The sequence below is a fragment of the Eubalaena glacialis genome, chromosome 19 (assembly GCF_028564815.1).
Source record: "Eubalaena glacialis isolate mEubGla1 chromosome 19, mEubGla1.1.hap2.+ XY, whole genome shotgun sequence".
Lineage (NCBI taxonomy): Eukaryota > Metazoa > Chordata > Mammalia > Artiodactyla > Balaenidae > Eubalaena > Eubalaena glacialis.
In genome coordinates this window covers 15,909,331-15,931,263 of record NC_083734.1, presented here as the reverse complement: position 1 = coordinate 15,931,263, position 21,933 = coordinate 15,909,331, and the positions used below count along the sequence as shown (strand labels likewise).

Below are 21,933 nucleotides of genomic sequence, written 5' to 3'. Positions count from 1 at the left end.
CTGAAGACAAAAAAAAAGTTTTACTATATTATGTTCAGAATCCTATTAAAAAGTAGTGTGTATACTAAACAACAATGTGGGATGTCACTCTATTATTCCAGAAATTGAAAATGTGGGAGAAGTCCAGCGGGCAGGCATTCTCTTCTTCCGAGTCATGCTGAAAGAGCTACAACAGTGCCTCCGGCTGCTTACCTCCATGGACTTTGTGTCACTGTTGCTCTATGATTATGATCCTCTGGCAGAGCCGAAATCACCAGACAGCCAGTCCCAGGAGTTGGAAGCCAACATAAAACTAGTACAAGACATCCTAAAAGGGATTATCTTGTTCTTTCATCCAGAATTGGAATTATCAAGTGACTTAGGAAATTGGGATCAGTGTAAACTGGTAAGTTTTTTTTTAAGTACACTTTATTGAAAAATATCCTACACAAGTTTAGATATACAAATCATAATTGCACAAATCCTAAGTGTACAAAGGCAAGAATTTTTACACAATGAACATTTGTAACAGGCACCTAGATCAAGAAACAGAACATTAGTGGCATCCCCAAAGCCTTCCTTTGTACCCTCTCCCATCACCAGCTTCTCACACACACACACACACACACACACACACACACACACTCACCCCGGGGTAACCAGAATCCTGACTTCTAACACCATAGACTGGTTTTGCCTGTTTTAAAGTGTATATAAATGGAATTATGTAAACTGATGAATTGGGCACTCTACTTCCACTTGTTGATGATTCCATAACTTTTGTTCTTTGTTCACAGTATGTTAACCAATACTTAGTCGAGAATATTTGTGACTTTGATCCAACTGCTAGGAAACTGAAGGTTAATTTAAAGCTCATTGATGAATATATCAGAGGTAAATTTCCACTTAATTATGGTCTAAGTCTATACCAACAGCAACAAAACACAGTTGCAATCCAGAGACTTTTATTAGAATAAAGCAAGTGGCTCATACATTCAATTTTTAGAGGAAAATAGTTCTGATTATAGTCTTCTAAAAGGAGGGGCATTGTCTATAATCTACTGCAATCCCCAAAGTGACTGTCTATGCCACACATATGAGAATTCAGAAGCACCTCTGTCTCCCACTTATTGACGACATGTTCATAATTCGCTAAAAAACAAAAGCAAATAGGGGCTGCAGTGAGACTAGGAGACAAGTATGTTAAGCAAAAAGGCAGCTATTATCTTTAGTTTCCATGAAGAACCGAAGAAAATAATAGATCATGAGTCTTTATAGACTAGTAATGTAGACTTTTTGGAGGAGGAGCATCAGCAGGAATCAAAGCAGTGAGGCTCCCAGGTTGGAAAAGGTGATGAGCTCTTTGACCACAGAGAACTGGTCACATATAAGGGTAAATATACATATACAAGCACACATTTCTCTATGTGTGTATATTACCCCACCAGAGACCTGAGGCCAGTTTTGTTTTGTTTTTTGCTGCTCGGCTTGTGGGATCTTAGTTCCCCGACCAGGGATCGAACCTAGGCCCTCGGCAGTGGAAGCACAGAGTCCTAACCACTGGACAGCCAGGGAATCCCCCTGAGGCTGTTTACATGAATGGAACAGTAAAGAGTGCACTTAAAAATTTGGCTCTTTTTTTTTTTAACTCATTTAAAAAACTAATCATTAATTGGAAAAATGGCTCTGTAGAAATCTCTTCACTAAGCCTATCCATCTCTCCCCCATTCTCTTTGGAGACTCTGGACCAAGTCACAAGGGTTTCTGGACTTCTGTGACACCTGTATTAGGCAGAGAGGCTTGGAATCAGACTCCTAGGACAAGAGAAAGGAAAAGGCATCTCAGAGGAAGACAGCCACACTCTTCAGGCTGTCTGTGGCAGTGGAAGCACGTAGCACAGTGGAAGCACAAAGCAGTGAGCGAGGACGGGTGGATGAGAGAGAGAGATCTTCTGGCTTAGGAAGGAGAGATACTCCCAGAAGTTCGGGAGTGCTAGACACGAGATCCACATAAAAGTTAACATGAATTCATGTGGACCGAGAGTGGTGTGAGTAAAGATTAGAATTCCTGTCTGGAAGGTCTTCTGTGTGCCCTCAGGGCCATGGACTGATTCACAGAAGCCCTGCATTCACAGGTGTTGCAGTTATCACTTCTAAGGTGCTGTTTAAGGAAAACAGTAACGGCAGCAACAACAAAAACAAATACGTGTTCACTATATATTTGTATCACTGTACTTGGTCTATACTTGTTCACTGTTCACTGAGGACTTAAAACTCTAGAAGAAATGTTTTCTATGTCAGTGCCTAGTTGCTGCTCTTCCCTTTGGAGTAGATTTAGTCCCTGCCATGGGCCTGGCACTGCCCCATGTGTGACCCGTTTGTCTAATTGATATTCTCCCTGAGTCCCTACTCCACTTTGGTCCCCATCCAACCTGCCAGCCCCTTGACCTAGAGCCAGACCCTGCTGCCACTTGTGTCCCTTCAGGCTGATGCTCCCCTTCTTGGGCAGGGACTCAGGTACCCCGCAGTGTCCAGTCCCTCTGTCAGATAGGAGCTAGGGATGAGGAACGGGCCCCTCCCCTCTCCACCTTGAAGGCATGTTCAGGAATTGGCTCTCAGCCCTTAATAAAGGCATCATCCATGGCATTGTACCAATGCTTCAAGGGAGTTTCTTCAGGCTCACCTCCGATTTGCGTATCAGAACTACCTCCTGTTGTCATATATAGCTCTTTTGTTTCAGGAAAACATGCAAATTTCTGTTTCCTTTGCTTGCCCCCACTTTGGACTGTGCTAGCTGATTCCTAAGCAGCCTTGATCTCCAGTGCTCCCCACCACTTTCTTTTCCAACAGTGTCCTCAGGTGCCAGGAATTCCAACTACAGTTAACAGAGCTGGATTCAGCCAGAAGCTAATATCCCCTAGGCTCCCCTACCACGACCACCAAACCTTTAGCATTACCACAGTCTCTGAAGCAATCAAGAAAGTTCATAGACCACCGAGGTACCAACCCTCTCTCCTTCAGATGCAATTGTATCAGGAAATTCTAAGCTCCTCATTTGGGGAAAGGAAAGAGAACTCTTGGGGCACCTTTCTGCTTGTGCCAGAAAAAGAGGAGTCTTCTGGCAGGGCACTCTGCTGCCCAAGTTTATCTGAGCCCTCTTCTAGAAGTAAGTAAGACCCCTACTCAATGACTCCACCCAGCATGAAATGCCACCAATACCTATAGGTTCTGCCCAGGATGGGGAGGGACTTTTGGCATAGCTCCTAACTCACCAAACCTTCCAAACTGATGATTTTGCCAAGAAGACAGAGTCAGGGCTGGTTATGTGCCCACACTTTTTTAGAGCTTCTGCTTCCAACTCTCACTCCACTTCATCCTAGCTCTAGCGAGATCATACGGTATTTGTCTTTGTCTGACTCATTTCACTTAGCCTAATGCCCTGAAGTTTCATCCATGTTGTTGCAAATGGCAGGATTTCCTTAGTTTTTATGACTGAACAATATTCCACTATATGTATATATCACATTTTCATTATTCATTCATCTGTCAGTGAACACCTAGGTTGTTCCCACGTCTTCGTTATTGTAAGTAACACTGCAGTGAACGTGAGGGGTGCAGATATCTCTTCAAGAGAGTGATTTCATTTCCTTCAGATATATACCCCAAAATGAATTGCTGGATCATATGGTAGTTCTATTTATAATGTTTTGAGAAAACTCCATATTGTTTTCCATAGTGACTGCACCAATTTACATTCCTACCAACTGTGCATAAGGGTTCTCTTTTCTCCACATCCTGGCCAGCACTTGTTATTTCTTGGGGTTTTTTTGTTTGTTTGTTTTTTGTTTTGGTAATAGCCATTCTAACAGTTGTGTTGTGATATCTCATCGTGGTTTTGATTTGCATTTCTAGAAAGGGTTATTTTATATTCTGGTGGAATTCCAGGCAGCTGTGTCCCACCTTTATATTGAGACAGTCATCTTTGAAGGAGCACTGGGCAGCTTTGTTCAGCAGGCTTGGCTTCCCAAGACTATGCCATTGCATGTGAATGTTGCTGACATACTTCCCTGTGGGGGACCCACTGACTCCAGTGACCACTCCTGGACAGCTGTGCATAGCGCATCAAAAGCCTGCTACCCTCTGTTATTCTTCCTAAAGTACTCACGTAGTTAGCCTTCTCTACCTGAAGACCCGTGACTTGACCACCTTGTAATGGATCTGTTCTCCTCACTCCATTTTGTACCTCTGATGCCAGCCTCCTGGTTTTTCTGTCCCATGTCCCCTTCCCAGTGGGTTTGGACAGATGTTTTCTACCAGGAAATGTTCTCAGACCTAGAGGTAAGAAGAGCTATCTCCCATTCCAAGTGTGACCAGAATCACTTTGCTGTCTAGAAACTGTGTTTCTGCAAGTAGCCATACTTCCTCCCCACACCTAAATCCAAGCGTCTGTGGGTTCACCGACACTGGTCTCAGCAGGAGTTCCCCAGGCCCTCCACTTTTCCTGCGAGAGCCCCAGGGCTCCTCTTCCAAAGCAGCCACAGCCTCAGTGCTATCACCATCTATAAAGAAACTCACCAGCTTCCTCCATAAAATACCACCATGATCCTCCAAGAATGACAATGGAGGGAGATGCTCTACCATCAGGGGGCAAGACTGCTGGACTCACAGCCCTGATTAACTTCTGTCCTCAAGATTCACCTTCCCCCGGGAGATCTTCCCCTAATTGCTATTGCCACCACCGTGGTGGCTCTACTGCATGCTGTTCTCCATCCCTCTCCATTCCCGAAGTGGGGCAAGACTCTCTCCTTCACCTCCCACTGCACAGCTAAAGATCAGACAGGATTCTACCAACCATCCAGAAATAGCAAATATGAATACAGCACTGAACTGAATCTGCAAATGTGCCGGGTTCTTTTAAATGAGTCAGAACGAAATGGACAAGAAACCAAGAAAATTGTTTTGTCCTATTAATTTGGCTTGGATTTGGTTACAGTTCCCTACCACCTTTTCAAACCTAGTATTCTTGGATAGTGGTCTCTTCCAAGACTTGTTCCTACTTGTCGGAAAAGAGCTGCTATCACAGTTAGATCTGGGTTTAAGAGGGAGTCTAGAGTGTGATATTTATGAGTTGCTCACGAATTTCAGGCTCTAGAGGTAGAAACATCCATTCCGTTCTAGAATAGATTCCCTTGTCCTGAAAAGAACCGCTTAAAGGGCCCTTTTAGTTAAGATATGAGACAAGTACTCACACACTGTTCAGGAACTATTTTGGAATTTGGTAAAGACCTGGGGCCTAGATGCTTGCCCATTTCCCATGCATTTCCCTTCCAGTTTCAAGTCATCTGGGGGAAAAAGAAAGAGAAAAATTAAATTAGCTATCTTCTTTCGTTCCTTATCACTCTTTTTGATTTTAAATTTTGAAGTTTTCCAATAGTAGTTATTGAATTATGTGAAAAATGGTTTTATTTGTCAGGGTAACATCCCATTGCTTTGATATCTGATAAAGGCTGTTGAAAATCAGTTTAATGAGAACATTTTTCTATTTAAGGCAAACATATTTTTCAAGTTCCTTTGTCACTCATTTTTTTCATTTCAGTGGATGTTAAAACAATCTTTTATCCCAAAAGGATTATAAAAATTATATCATACTTTTTATTAAAGTACTTTAAAAGGTCAAATAGAACTAAAAGCCTTCTAACAAAGAAGTCACTAGCCCATCCCTTTCCTCTCTTTTCCCCAGTTCCTCTCACCATGCAATTCTTTTTGACTCTTTTGACTGCTTCTTCTGTTGTTTTCAAATTTTCTATATTTCTAATATTATGCACTATTGCTATCTTTTGAGTCATTAGTTTAAGCCTTGTCAAATGATTTTCTTCTTATAGATGAAAGTTTAGTTCTGTTATACCACAATTTTCTTACCCTGCCCTCCCAATGAAATTGTATTGCAATTTGGAGTTAAATCAAAATGCAATGTTTACATGATTTTGCCTATTCAGATATCCACAGCTGAGCATTGTAGCATATTTTGATCATTCCTTTTTCACTTTTTGTTTTTCCTGAAGTAAATAATTGCCTTTTATTTTTTAAATTGCTTAGTTTTCTTTGTACTTCATAATTATTCTCACCCCTTCCATTTGTCTCTCCATATTTTTAATTTCCCAAAAAGTCAGTTTTACCAGGTAATTTTTGTTGGTTTCAATTTCTTTTTTTCTTGAAGCCATCCTTTCTAGAGATCTTAATTTTCTTTGAATCTGGGGCCTTCCCCCACCCCAGATCTGCTCCTTAGCTGCCTTACTGAAATTCATTTTGCTGCCGTCAGAGGCATTTACTTTGCCATTCTCTTGGTTCATTCTTCCTTGATCTACTCCCATGTTTTGAGGTAGCATATCTCTAGTAGTTTCCTGAGCACTAGTGCATGAATGGTAAATTTTTTCAGACTTTTCATGTCTGAAGATGTTTTTATTCAACTGTCACATTTGATTTGCAGTTTGCTAAGAAGTGTAATTTTAAAGACATTGCCCCATTGTCTTTTTTTTTTTTTTTTTTAGCTGCGTTGGGTCTTCGTTGCTGCGCGCGGGCTTTCTCTAGTTGCAGTGAGCGGGGGCTACTCTTCATTGCAGTGCGTGGGCTTCTCACTGCGGTGGCTTCTCTTGTCGCGGAGCATGGGCTCTAGGCACGCGGGCTTGAGTAGTTGTGGCACGCGGGCTCAGTAGTTGTGGTGCACAGGTTTAGTTGCTCCGAGGCATGTGGCATCTTCCCGGACCAGGGCTCGAACCCATGTCCCCTGCATTGGCTGGCGGATTCTTAACCACTGCGCCACCAGAGAAGTCCCCCATTGTCTTTTTTTAGAAATTGAGATATAATTCACATACCACAGATTTCACTCTTTTAAAGTATACCATTTAGTGGTTTTTAGTATGTTCACCAGGTTGTGCAATCATCACCACTATCTAATTTTAGAACATTTTCATCACTTTAGAAAGAAACCTGGTACCCATTAGCAGTCACTCTCCTTTGCCCCTCCCCACCCCAGCCCTTGGAAACCACTAATCTACTTTCAGTCTCTATAGATTTGCCTATTCTGGACATTTCATATAAATGGAATCATACAATAGGTGGCTTTTGTATGTGGCTTCTTTCACTTAGCATAATGTTTCAAGGTTCATCTATGTCCAAGCATGTACCAGTACTTCATTACTTTCTTATAGCTGAATAATAGTCTATTATAAGGATATACCACATTTTATTTATCCATTTATCAGTCGATGGACATGTGGGTTGTTTCTACTTTTTGGCTATTATAAATAATACTGCTATGAGTATTTGTTTACAAGTTCTTGTGTGAGTATATGTTTTCAGTTCTCTTGATACATAACTAGGAGTGGAATTGCTAGGTCATATGGAAACTCTATGGTTAACTTCTTGAGGAAATGGCTCCATTGTTAGAAGAAACTTGGAAACTTCCAAGCTTGCTGTTGAAAAGAAGTCTGAAGCCTTTCTGATTCTGCGCATGTAACTTTCTGATTCTGTGCATGTTTTGTTTTGTTTCTCTCCAGAAGCCATAGAATTACTCCTTTATCTCCAAGACTGTGAAATTTCATAATGCTATGTCTTGATGTGGGTCTGTTTTCATCCATTGATCTGAGCACTCACTGGGCCTTTTCAATTGTGAAACACAGGTCCTTAAGTCCTGATGATTTCCTTCATGGCATCAAGGCTGCTACTTACGGCTGTGCAGTCTGTGCACTGCACAAATGTGCCCTGCTGAGGATGGTGGGGGCTGAAATCTAACCAGAATTCCATTCACTAAACTGTGTGCTTCAGCTTAAGGCTACATCTGCTTGGAGGAGGGGTATCTCTTTCCTCACACCTTTTTCTTTCTTTTTTTTTTTTAACTTTTAATTTTATATTGGAGTATAGCCGATTAACAGTGTTGTGATAGTTTCAGGTGCACAGCAAGGCGACTCAACCATACATATACATGTATCCATTCTCCCCCAGACTCTCCCCCATCCAGGCTGCCACATAACATTGAGCAGAGTTCCCTGTGCTATACAGTAGATCATACACCTTTTTCTGCTCAGCAAGCCGTGTGCTTATAGAGTATATTTATCCATGGTAGGTGTCTTTTTCTTATTTACACAAAAATGACCTAGAGGTTAGTGGAGGCCCTACCCTCCCTTTTCTGTGTTCCCTCTTTGGAACTCCTCCTATTATTCAGACATGGGATCTGCTAGATTCAGCCTCAAAAATCCCTGTATTTTCTGTCCTATTTTCCATCCTTTTGTCTTTTTGTTTTAACTTTCTGAGACATTCTCTCAACTTTTAATCCTATTGAATTTTTGTTTCTGCGCATTTTAATGTTTGAGAGCTTTTGTTGCTCTTGTTCTCTAAATATTTGCTTTCTACAACATCTTGTTCATATTTCATGAATGCAATGTCTTATCTCACTGAGAGTATTAATGGTAAGTATTTTTTGAAGTTTTCTTCTCCCTGTTGTTTCTCATCTTTCTGGTTTAGCGTTTTGGTCTCTGTATCTCATCTTCTCTATGTCACACCACTGGGCAACCTTCCCTCCCCAACCCTAGAAATTTATTCCTCAGAGAGGGTAACCTAGAAGGTCTCTGGACTGGGGGACATCAGACACAACTGAGAGGGAGAGTACCAGAGTGAAAACAGGGAGAGTATGAGTGTGTTTACTGAACACAAAGACCCCTGTAGGCTTCCCACACTAAGCTCCAACCAAAAAGGAGCAAACGAGTGATACCTGTGCCATTGGAATACAAGAAAAATATCGTTCAACTTTTATTTGTAATGGTTTTATCACATCAACAGCGAGTTTCTATTTTTTGTTTAAAAGTGGTTTAAAATAATTTAATTTAAATAAACAGTAAAGGGACTTCTCTGGTGGCGCAGTGGTTAAGAATCCACCTGCCAATTCAGGGGACACGGGTTCGAGCCCTGCTCCAGGAAGATCCCACAGGCTGCAGAGCAACTAAGCCCGTGCGCCACAACGACTGAGCCTGTGCTCTAGAGCTCGCGAGCCACAACTACTGAGCCCACGTGCCACAAGTACTGAGCCCACGTGCCACAACTACTGAAGCCCGCGCGCCTAGAGCCCGTGCTCTGCAACAAGAGAAGCCACTGCAGTGAGAAACCCGCGCACCGCAACGAAGAGTAGCCCCCGCTCGCCACAACTAGAGAAAGCCCGCATGCAGCAACAAAGACCCAATGCAACCAAAAATTTTAAAAAAAGATACACTGCTTGCTGATCTTGGGTTAGTTTTTAGTTGAAGCAGTTACACTTTAACTTTTGAACTTGAAGCTTAAGAACTTCATTCTTTTTTGCTTCGCACATCTTTCTAATTGTCTATCATTCCCAAAGGATTTACCTTAATCCAGTGTTAAAGCAGAGATCCATAAATGGAATTTTAATTATAAATATCCTATAATACCCCAATGTTTTCAGCAGAATGAATTCCCTATGTAATTAAAAGTTTGATTAAGCTAGACCCTACAAAAATACCATAAAATATTTCTGAATTAATAGGTTCATAAACAGAGATTCAAAGTTTGACCCAGCAAGTTTTTAAACTCAGATATATTCAAATAATTTACTATATCCTTTACAAAGGAAGAATTACTAAATCTATGGGCATTGGAGCTCTGCTGAACTGCAGCGATCTGGCGTCTATCCACCACAAGAGGGCAGTAACACGCAACCGTTGTTACTGGGAACCCAGCCGACCGATGGAGGCTTCATTAGAGAAATCATTAGAGCCAGTTGTTAAGGCATCAATCTCTCATTGAAACGGGGCAGGGAAACAGGAACCTCCACCCAGACAGGTTCGGAGCTTCTGTCCTCGGTAACAGTAAAACAGGAAATAAGCAACAGGGGCTTGTGAAAGGGAGCGACCTCGCTCCCCATCCTCATATCCTTGAATCACCATGGAGATGGCTGATTAGCTCAATAATGGCTGCAGATAGGGGTCTGATCATTTGGATGTCGGATAAGAACACTGGCAGGCGTCAATGCAACAGGGCTGTTAATGGGGATCTGGAAAAGGCAGAATAAAGGCTGTGGGGAGTAGCAGAGCTGTTATATCTCAGAAAATTAGTTAGGACTGGTTTTAGGAGTGTTCTAGAGTGAACTTTTATTTAATTTAGATTCATAACATTGGAACATTATGATAATCAAAGTAATCTTTGCAGCCTATAGCATTAACTTTTAAAGCTTTCAGGAAGCTAATTAATACAAAAAGGGATCAATTATAACAAATGCATCTCAATATTTTAAGTATGCATGTTATTGGTCTAGTATTACCCATAATGTGATATGAATCAGGTATTTTTAATGTGCTCTCATGACCAGCATCTGTTTTAATTTTTATTCATAATTGTCACTAATGTTACTGAAAAGACTTAGTATTTGAAAAGCCTAACTTAATTATTCCACAATTTAATGTTGTTTCAATCAACATTTATTAAACACCTACAACTGAGAGAAGACAGTACCTCTGTGTGTGTGCGTGCGTGTGTTAAAACAGAATTTTAGAAAATTGTACCCACGTGTTTTAAAGTGAGCTTCAAATAAAAATGAGACGAGTATGTTTTCCATATTTTATGTGCCTTTCCTGTCCCACATTGTACCGTTTGTGGTAGTGATGCCTTCAAAACCATAGAAAGTCTAAGCCTAATTCAGGGAAATTTGTTCCTTCATGTTGATAGAAGATAGGGAAATAATATATGTTCTGTTTTGTCATCCTAATAGATATCCATAAGTGACATAATTGTCAGTGTTGTTAATGAGCTACTGTATAGAAGACAACATTTGAAACCTCTTATTCAATTATAAGTATCACTTAATAGTTTGATTCAACTCAAATCAGCAAACATTTATTGGGTTAGGAACTGTATTAGACACTAGAAGTAACAAAAATGAGTAAAACATAGACCTGAGGGTAGAAGGCACCTGAAAGAAGGAAGGTAATTAACATTTTTTTGAGCAACTACTCTGTGACAGATTTTTGCATATCTTTTCTCATTAATCCTCATAGCAATTCTGAGTTATCTCTGTTTTTTGGAAGAAGAAACAGGCTCCGAGCAATTAAGTGACTTTTTTCAAGGTCACAAAACTAGTTGGGGTACAGCCAAGATTAGAACTCAGATCCTTTCAACTTTAAAGTATATTCTCTTTCCATTGGACCATTCTATCTGAATATTAGTCACTGACTGACTACTGGGAAAAAGTAACTTTTACGAATGGCAGCTTAATAGTTAGCCGTCTAACAAATGAAATGTTTTGGTGTGCAGTGATTTTATGTTTAAAGATAGTTTTTAATTAGGAAATATTTCAAACACAGAAGTTAGAGACTAACACCTGTGTAGTCATTATGGAGCCATATTCTATATCCAACCTTAACATTATGCGTGGTTGAGTCAGACTTTCTTAAAGAAAGAAAACATTATAGGAACAGTTGAGACTTTGTATACCCCTCCCTGACCCCATTCTCTTCTCTTCCTCCCTAGAGCTAATATTATTATGAATTTGGTGTTTATCAGTTTCATCATGATTTCTTACTTTTACTACATGCCTATGAATCCATAAACAATATAATATTATTTTTCAGGTTTTAAAATTGTTTTTAACTATATCCAAAAGAACATACTATTCTACAACTTATTGTTCTCAACAGTATGTTTTTGAGATTTATCCACAATGATATATGTAGCTCTAGTTCTTTAATTGTTAAATGCTGTGTAGTATTCCATTATATGAATATAAGGAAATTTATTTATCCATTTTCCTGTAGTTACATATTTAAACAAGATTCTGCTATGGTTTTGACTCAAAATATATCTAATGAACTTTTGTCATAATTTATATTTTATATTTTAGTATTAAAATATATTTTAGTAATAAAAGTACAAAACTATTCACACTTTTTTTTTTTCTTGGTGCAGATCATTCTCGAATTGAAGTATGGAAATTTGGTAATACTGCTATCGAATACTTATACCACTGGGCACACATCTGTTCAGCTCTTATGAAGCTGAACAAAAAAATAAATAGTGCCATTTCACCCCCATTGCCATCCAAGACTGACTCCTATGTGTATGCAAAAATGCCAGGGGGAAGCTTGCTAGGGAAATGCTAATGGAATTGCTACTGTATTTAGGGTATTTTTGTCATGTTCAGTTTTGTTAACTATAAAATATTTTCATTTGGAAAGGAGTGCCACATAAACATATTCTTCTCCTAGACATTTATCTCAGTGCTTTATAAAAGCAAAATTGCTACCTAAGGAGAAATTTGATCTAAAAAATATCCAGTTAAGGTAGCCATAACCAAATGTATGTTATAGAATATATTTTAAAGTTTCCTTTTAGTTTTAGCATTGTATCTGGCATGGGACTATTATGGTTCGTTGGGCAGAGTTATTTTAATTTTTTTAAGGTACAAGTGAAGAAAGACTGAGGATTTAGAAAAACTGGCAGTTTTTACATCAAAAGAGCACCAAGTAATAAAGATTTTAAGAGATGGACTGGGAATTGTTTTTTTAGTTTTTGAAAGACTTATATGAGCACCACTTCCTCCCCATCCCCATCTCCACCCCCCACCCCTACTTACCTTAACAACTTAAAAGTTATTTCAATGAATAGAAATTCTGGGAAAATGTTTGTCCATGACTCACGGAAAAAAGAAAACACTTTTTTTAAATAACAAAATCCTCTCAAGTTCAAGAACTGCAAAAAGAATTTATATTTATTTAAAGCTTCTTACTACAGCAAACTTTACTGCTCTGTTGTGAGATTTCATCTTTGCAATAAGATATCTGATGACAGAGTCCATTTTTAATAAAATTTTGGGAAATTAAACTTCATTTTCTTTATTTGGTTGACAAAATGTGATGTGTTCCAAACATCTTATATTTTGAGATTGGAGGTCCCTTTTTAACCTTTTCTGATAAGATGGCAGTGTTATTACCAGTCCTCATCTCTTGGATGATCGCATGCCCAGTTTTAACCTATAAGCCTGTTTCATATTTGGAAGTGGTCTTTTCAGGGCATTTGCAGCAACATTTCTAGGAACAATGTTCTTGAAGATATTAAACTGATAGCCACATATCGTGATGGCTTCAGATCAAGCTTATAAAGAGTCCACTGTGAATACAAATGGCATTTTAGGCAGCAAGGAGGGGAAATTTTTGCAGACTGCCACCTGTTTAACCATTATCATGGGAGTTAACTAAATGGCATCCAGCTTAATGATAAATTATCACACACTTGCATGGCATTTTAACTTGTTTGAAGTACCAGCATTTTCACATACTAGCTCATTTGATCCTCCTCATAACGTGTAAGGTGGCAGTCTCGATATTACAATACTATGCCCATTTTATAACCAAGGAAATACGCTCAAAGAGTGAGTTATTTAGGTCACAATAGCTAGGAAGAGGCACCCACATGTCCTAATTTCTGTTTTATTGCTCTTGCCAGCATTCCAGACATCTCACCAACACTTTCCAGACTTTACTAGGCTAAAGACTATGCTATTAGTCTTTTGGAAACTACTTTAAAATTAAGCAACCAACAGGGTTGAATTTATCTAACTATCGTTCAAGTAAAATCCTATCCCTTAACACCAGGAGTTTACTCTTTTAGTGAAGAGGATGTTATTTATACTTGACAAAAATTTAGATGTAGGTTTATATTTAAACCTATTTATTTGACTCAATAGATTTATTGATTTATTTGTATTTACATATACTTCAGAAGCTTAGACTTGATTAATTGGATTTTTTATTAGCTCTTTCTCCATAGTTTATAGGTAACAATGATACTGCATGGTGTAGACCATCCAGACCACTTTCCTTTATAATTATAGCTTTCCATGGTCCAGAAACAACGTAAGATTTCAAGACAATGATATTGGAATCTCAGAAAAGCTCCTATTGGCTCTTTTAACAGCTTTATTGAAATATAACACATATATTATACAATTCACATACTTAATGAAAATGCTTTTTAGTATATTCACAAAATTGTGCAACCATTTACAACAATCAATTTCAGAACATTTTCGTCACCCCCATAAAAACTCCATACCTATTAGCAATCACTCCCCATTTTTCCCCACCCCAGCCCTAGGGAACTACTAACCTTGCTTTCTCTATGGGTTTGCCTGTTCTGGATATTTTATATAAAAGGAATCATACATTATGTGGTCTTTTGTGACTGACTGCCCATTCCTTCATAATCTAAATGTGATCAAGCAACCAGCTGCCCTTAACTTCCACAGACATCCCCAATCTACGGACTCAGAAGACCCTCTGCAGGTAATTTAGGGAATTTTCATTCCTCTTCTGTAAGGTTTTATGCAATGCCACTCCCACCTAACCCCACCCTACATCCTCAACTCTATGTTCCTACTCTCCCTTCCATGCCCTTATTATAAAGACTTCTCAGCAGGCAAGATCAATTAATTAAATATTGCCTATGTCTTTCTCTGTAGGCATTGTAATTCCTCTTGGTGGGTGTTCCATCTCCTAGTCATTAACCATATTTTACCTCTCCTCAACCTACTGCCTGAGCTTAAAGGCAATGGGAGAATACAGAAGCTTGCATTATATAGGATATCGAGCTGGATAACTTTGTGTAACTAATTCCCCATCCAGTCTCCATAAGTAAGAGGCAGACAGCCCAGGCAGGAGGCTTTATTTTTACCCTTTATCGATTCTTTTTATTTTAAGCAAGGTAACACATGCTCATAGTTTAAAGAGTCCTTCTGTCATACAAGGTCTATCAAGACCAGAGCATGTCCCAGCTCAACCTCACCCCTATTTTCCTTGCTTCTGAGTCACCTACTTTCAGTTCTTTTATCTCAGGAGTTAATAAACAGCCCACAAGCTAAATCTGGCTAGTTGCCTGTCATGATAAAGTTTTATTGGAAAAGCCATGCCCATATTGTCTATGACTGCTTTCATACCACTGGGCAGAGCTGAGTAGCTGCCACAGAGACTTATGACCCATAAAGCCTAAATATTTACTATCTAACCCTTCGCATAAAATGTTTGCCAACCCCTATTCTGGCTGTAGTTTTGACATGTGCCTCCATATTGCAAAATAACACGCTGTGTGGCTACTTTTTTTTTTTTTTCCTGAATTAGGCAATATTTATTAACCTCCCAGTATGCAATACAAAGATTTAGCTCCTTCCCCAGTGTGTGCATCCACACACACACAAACACATACACATTTCCCACTCCTTCCTTCTTCCCAATATAATTACATAGTAATTTAGATCAGAATAGCTGGATATTCAGTGTTTGCATTATCATGATCATGTATGCTATTTAGGGCTTAGCTATTTAGTAAGTTACAATTATTTTCCTTTCCTGAACATCTTTTTGCTTTCCCTGGCGTTCATGTCAAAAGAAAACTTTTGGAGTGGCTGGAGTGACTATAAAGATATCAGACAAAGTAGATTTCAGAGCAAAGAATATTACTGTGATAAAGAAGGTCATTCCATAATGAAAAAAGGGTCAATTAAGAAGACACAAAAATCTTAAATAGTTACACACCTAATAACATAGTTCCAAAATACACACAGCAAAAACTAATAGGACTGCAGGTCCATAGAGAACAGAAGTAGATTACTGGTTGCCTACTGTTGCGGGGGCGGTAAATGGGAGTGACTAATGGGTACATGGTTTTTTTTCTGGGCATTGAAAGTATCCTAAAATTGCTTGTGATGATGGTAGCACAACTCTCTGAATATATTAAAAACCATTGAATTGTACAGTTTTGTTTTAATTTTTTTTTTGGCTGCATGGCATGGCGTACGGGATCTTAGTTCTGGTACCAGGTATTGAACCCATGCCCCCTGCAGTGGAAGCGCGGAGTCTTAACCACTGGACCGCCAGGGAAGTCCTGAATTGTATGCTTTAAATGGGTGAATTGCATCGTATGTGAATTATGTCTCAATAAAGCTGTTTAAAAAAAAGATGTTTATACTAAATAGAAATCTGGTTCTACACAAAGATATGGAGACACTGGAAATGGTAAATATGTGAATAAACATAATATTTTTCTTTTCTTTTTACATTGACCTATTTATTATATAAGGGATATGATAAAGTATACATATAAACAACCAGATAGAGATACATAGGTAAGGTCAGGAAGGGCGCTTCTGTCCTCATGAAGTTGGGGTGTACCACCCTCTGGGCAGGTGGATATGTTCACCAACCTGGAAGCTCTTAGAATTCCATACTTTTGGGTTGTTTATGGAGGCTTCATTATGTAGGCATGATGGATCATTAATTTGGTTTAAAACCTCTCTCTTCTTCCCGGAGGATGGGAGGTGGGGTAGAAAGTTCCAAGCTTCTAATTATAGTGTGGTCTCTCTGGTGACTAGCCCCCATGCTGATGCTATCCAGAAGCCCACCAAGAGTTACCTCATTGGAACAAAATAACCCCTATCACCCAGGGAACCAGGAACTAGGGTCAAAGACCAAGTATCAAAACAACAGTTGCTCTTAGTGCTCTAATTACTCAGGAAATCACAAAGGTTAGGAGCTCTGTACCGGGAATCTGGGGCAGAAACCAATATATATGTCTATATATGTATATATATATTTTCCCTCTTATTTCACTGTGCCCCAAGCAGATTTCATATTTGGCTTCTATCTAGCCTTACCCTAATCACTTTGGGGGAAAAAAAGACATTCAGCATATTCCTATATGAAAAGCTATATAATTCCTTTAATAATATATCTCAGCATTAATTCATTTAGAAGAGTGGATCTCAAAATGTGGTCTGTGGACTCCCAAGGTCCCTAAAACACTTCTGGGATTTTCCAGGTCAAAACTATATTTCTAACAATATTATGACATCATTTGCCTTTTTCACTCATCCTCACACCAGTGTGCAACTGAACTTCCCAGAGGCTTCATGATGTGTGATGATGTCATCGTTCTGACAGCTAATAGAACGTGTGCCTGTGGATTCTTTTGCGTTTTCTTTCAACTTTATTTCTTCCAGTTTTATTAAGATATAATTAACATACAGCACTGTATAAGTTTACGGTGTACAGCATAATAATTTGACTTACATACATCATGAAATGATTACAGTAAATTTAGTGAACATCCATCATTTCATATAGATACAAAAGAAAAAGAAAAAATATTTTTCCTTGTGATGAGAACTCTTAGGATTTACCCTCTTAACAACTTTCATATATAACATACAGCAATGTCAACTTTATTAATCATGTTGTACATTACATCCTAATACTTTATCTTATAACTGGAAGTTTGTACCCTTTGACCATCCAATTCCTCCTCCCACTACCCCACCCTTTCCTGCTAAAAAGAAAAAAAAAAAAGAAATCTGGATCTTCACAAAGATACGCAGCCACGGGAAATGGTAAATATGTGGATAAACATAACATTTTTCTTATTTAAAAATATTTTTAAAAGATAATTGACTGTTTAAAGCAAAAATGATAATTTATTGTGCATTTATAACATAGGTAGAAGTAAAATGTGTGACAAAGATAGCACAAAGTCTCAGAGAGGGAAAATGGAACTATACTTTTATAAAGTTTTTATACTATACAGAAAGTGCTTTATTCTTACTTGAAGGTAGACTGTGATAAGTTAAAGATGTGTACCAGAAACCCTAAAGCAAAACCTTAAAAAAAAAAAAAAGCAAAGCATGGCCAATAAGCCAACAAAGAAGTTGAAGCATAAAAATCTGAAGCAGAGTCATAAAAATTTATTGATTAATTCAAAAAGGCGGGGGAAGGTGGAGGGGGGAGTACAAAGAACAGATAGGAAAAAGAGAAAACAAATTGCAACTATACTAATAACTGCCTTAATGAAAATGTTCTAAATACCCACGTTAAAAGTAAGAAATTGCCAGACTGGATAAAAAAGCAAGACCCAACTATATGCTATCAACAAGAGAACCACTTTAAATATAGACACAAACTAATTAAAATAGGTTAAAAGTAAAAGGATGGGAAAAGATACACTATGCTAACAATGCTGGTTATATTAATATCAGATAAAGTAGATAAAAATAAGTAAAAAAATAAAGAGGATCATTTCTTAATGGTATAGGGGTCAATGTAAGAGGACATAACAATCCTACATGTTTATATATCTAATAACAAAACTTCAAAATACATGAAACAAAACATGACAGGAGTAAAAAGAGAAATACACAAATCCACAATTACAGCTGGAGATTTTAACATTCTTCTGTAGGTAATTCAAAAGATCTCTTTGCTGTTACTAGTTTGGAAGGGGCCGAGAATGAGTGGGTCCACAGGTGAAATGTGACTAGCATTTTTTAAAAAGTATCATATATAATTTTACTTCCTATACCCAGTGGTACCACGGTATTTTATTAATCATTTCTGTCCTATAATGAGATACTTAGCGTATAGATTTTCATCTTCTGCCAAATTACCCTGAGCCAGGTATACTCACACTGAGTACCTCGGGGGTGGTAGGGGGGAGAAATCGATAGTCTAGGGCAGTGGTTTTCAAACTTGAGTATCAGAATTACCTGGAGGGCTCGTTAAAATTCAGATTTCTGGGCCCCGTCCCAGAGTTTCTGATTCCGTAGATGTGGAACAGAGCCGGAAAGTTTGGATTTCTAACAAATTCCCGGGTGATGCCAATTCTGCTGGTCCCAGGACCACTCTCTGCGAACCTCTGGCCTAAAATTTTGCCATTCCTTTCTTCCCACTGATTTCGAGGCAGTCTGTCGGTTTTCAAAACAACGCCCAAAGCCACCCATCAGATTCCCAGCAGTGCGGAAGCAACACAAAACGCGAACCCAGCCGGTAGGCGGGTTCTAGGCCGCCCAAACCCGCGCGAGAGCTCACGTTCGACGTCGGCGTCTGCGTCAGCGTCACGTCGGCGTCGGCCACGTTCAGCGGAGACGGGAGCAAGATGGCGATTCCGGGCAGGCAGTGAGTGACCTGGGAGTTAGGGTTAGGCTGGGGAATGAGACACCACGGCGACTGTGTCTTTGGCTGAGCAGTAGAAGTGCGCTGGAAGTGAAGGGGCTGTGTCGTCAGGGATAGAGATGGGGGAAAGCGAGAAATCCTGAGGAACATATATTCCCACCCCCCCCCCCCCACATTTTCCAGGATGGAAGCCCGAAGTTTGAGGGAGAAACTTGTGAGGAAATAAAGGAAGTTAGGCTGAGGGGCAGAGAGCGAGACTTTTCTATTTTCCAAAAGCTCGGTCTGAGGCCCCTCAGTCTTGCTTCCTACCCCGCGCTTGAGTTTCTCCCCGGTTGGATGCTTTCAGGGGCAATGAGAAGAGAGACAATTCCTGGCTTTCTTAGAGGGCCTTGTTCTACTTGGCAGGTCAAGTTCTGATTACCGCCCTCCCTTCTCGGTTTAGGAACGTTGTGCTGAGAAGTCACAGAAAAGGGTAGGCATATAGGGAATTGGGGTATACGTTGCCACAAAAGAGACAAATGTTATATGTTCTTGGAAGTTTTATCTTTGATGTATAATCCTCGCTTGTGATGCGGCTTCCCGTGATTTCTGCGTCTTAAAGGCCAAAACGTGAGAAACTAAATGAGTTGTATCTGATGGGATGGTTCTTTCAGGTGCTCCAAGACAAAGCAAGTGTGCTTAATAAAGTGTAATGGCAATTTGCCCCGTGGCTACTTGGGTTTCTCAGTTAATGTAATCTTTTAAAAAATTTTCATGGGTGACATTAACCTTTATCCAGTAACTTCTTTAAAATTGTGTACCCAGTAGGAAAAAAAAAAGTATTTTCTTGACTCTTGTTAGATCACAACGATAATTTAGAGCGTTTTTATTTTTAGTGGACATCAACTGAGCTTTCCACTAACATGTTCTTTTTAAAACCTTGCTATCATTTCACCATCTAAAACATTTCTGAACTCTTCATTCACTTCCCTTCTTTGATTAAAATGGTATTTTGATTTTGGCCCACAAATAATCACTTAGAGTAATAATTATAAAATCTTAGCGCATATTAGAACTTTTAGATAGTTGAAAATCAGAACCAGTGTTATATGTTCATAGGTTATATGACATGTTTTGACTTGGTAGCTTCGTCTGGAAGAGGTAGTGGATGTATTATTGTTTAACATTTAAATATAATGGTGTAATTTCTATTTCAAAAAAAAATATGCAGGTATGGGCTTACTTTGCCAAAGAAAGCACAGCAGTTGCACCCTGTTTTGCAAAAACCTTCAGTGTTTGGGAATGATTCTGATGATGATGATGAGGTAAGGGAAACTATGTTTTTCTACTGCATTGTTGGAAATTTTTTTTTTTAATTGAACGTGTGAATTTTATGTCTTTGCTTGCTTTAGATATTTGTTAATACAGTGTATCTGTAGCATTATAATTTACAGAATTATCAGAAAGAATAAAGAAGAAAGCTCTACTTTTTTTTTTTTTTGTAGGTGATACATGGATAATCTAAGATTTTTTTTCCCCAAGGCTATGAACTTCAGTTATTTTTAAGCAGTTATACAGAGTAATTTCAGACAATACTACTGATATATAACAAAACTGTTGCTGTAAAGATCCCTGGAAATAAGCTATTAAGATGTCACAAGTTTCCTAGAAATTTTTATTAGCAAAGTAGTTTCTTATGAGACTACTTTTGTGGTTACTCAGTGTCTGCTAAGTGTAATTATTCAGTTGTAATATGGTAGTGTATAAAGTTAGCATTGATGATAATGACATCTAATATGAACATTTTATGTTTTAGCAGCCAAAACAGTGTTTTCCTATGAATCCCCAGTTTACAGCAGTTTATAAAACCCCCAAGTGTGTGCTTATTTAATACTTCAGTCATTTTCTGTATTTCTAAAAGATCTTTGTATCAGTTTCGTACTTCCTTTGCTCTGGCAGAAAAAATCACTTCTCTTTCAGTTTTTACTAATTATATAATAGCATAGTTAGGTAATTGAACATATTTGATCCTTTGCTTCTTTTCTTCTGTTGAAGAAATAGACTCTAGATGGCTTACTTTTTAAAAAGTTGATAATTTACATATAATTTGAATATAAAACTCATGGATTTTAAGTGTACAGGTTGGTGACTTTTGACAAATACATACGCCCCAGTCAAGATGTATTGTAGAATATTTCTCTCTTCCCTGAAAGTTCTTTCACGCCCCTTTGCAGTTAGTTTGCTTCCCCACATTATGCCCCAGACAACTATCTTATTGTGGTTTTGATTTGCATTTTACTTACGACCAAAGATATTGGCCATTTATGTATCATCTTTAGAGAAATGTCTGTTCATATCATTTGCCTAGTTTTTAATTGGGTTGTCATTTTGTTATGAGTTGTAAGATTCCTTTATATATTCTAGATACAAGTCGCTTATTAGATGTAATTTGTAAATATTTTCTCCCATTCTGTGAATTATCTTTTCACTTTCTTGATAATGTCCTTTGAAGTACAAAAGTTCAATTTTGAGAAAGTCCAGTATATTTTTTTTCTTAGGTTGCTACTGCTTTGGTGTCATACCTAAGAAACCATTGCTTAATCCAGGGTCATAAAGATTTACACATACGTTTTCTTCTAAGAATTTTGTAGTTTTAGTTCTAAAATTACATCTATGATCCATTTTGAGTTAATTTTTGTATACGGCTATGAGATGGGGGTTCAGTTTCACTCTTTGCATGTGGGTGGATATCCAGTTGTCCCAACACCATTTGTTGAAGGCTCTTCCCCGTTGAATTGACACTACCCTTGTGGTTTGTTTTAATATACAAATAATTTTTTAAAATCACTGTAGACACAACAGAAAAATACGACATGGTTATCTTGTAGTTTCACACAAATCATCCTGGCATACCCATGTAATGCAAAGCAACATATACTCCAGTTTGAGAAGGATGGGTTTATACAAGTGATCTAGAAAGTTTACTG

At 38.5% G+C, this 21,933-nt stretch overlaps 2 protein-coding genes across 3 annotated transcripts in view; both read left to right on the top strand.

Moving 5' to 3' along the window:
- EFCAB5 (EF-hand calcium binding domain 5) overlaps positions 1 to 12,125 on the top strand; it is a 124,281-nt gene extending 112,156 nt beyond the window's left edge. Inside the window, 4 exon segments of the mRNA XM_061175652.1 lie at positions 102 to 385; positions 777 to 873; positions 11,943 to 12,100; positions 12,102 to 12,125. Coding sequence (XP_061031635.1) covers positions 102 to 385; positions 777 to 873; positions 11,943 to 12,100; positions 12,102 to 12,125 — 563 coding nt within the window.
- Positions 12,126 to 18,927: 6,802 nt separating this feature from the next.
- The window catches only part of NSRP1 (nuclear speckle splicing regulatory protein 1), a 60,932-nt gene continuing 57,926 nt past the window's right edge, over positions 18,928 to 21,933 (top strand). The window contains exons 1-3 of one of the 2 annotated variants that reach the window (XM_061175303.1): positions 18,941 to 18,970; positions 19,373 to 19,439; positions 20,178 to 20,271. Coding sequence is in view for 1 of the 2 variants with exons in the window: in XM_061175302.1 (XP_061031285.1) it covers positions 18,951 to 18,970; positions 20,178 to 20,271 (114 nt within the window). In the remaining variant the exon portion in view is untranslated. Of the gene's footprint in view, positions 18,971 to 19,372; positions 19,440 to 20,177; positions 20,272 to 21,933 lie in introns of both variants that reach the window. The other variant, XM_061175302.1, reaches the window with a different exon arrangement.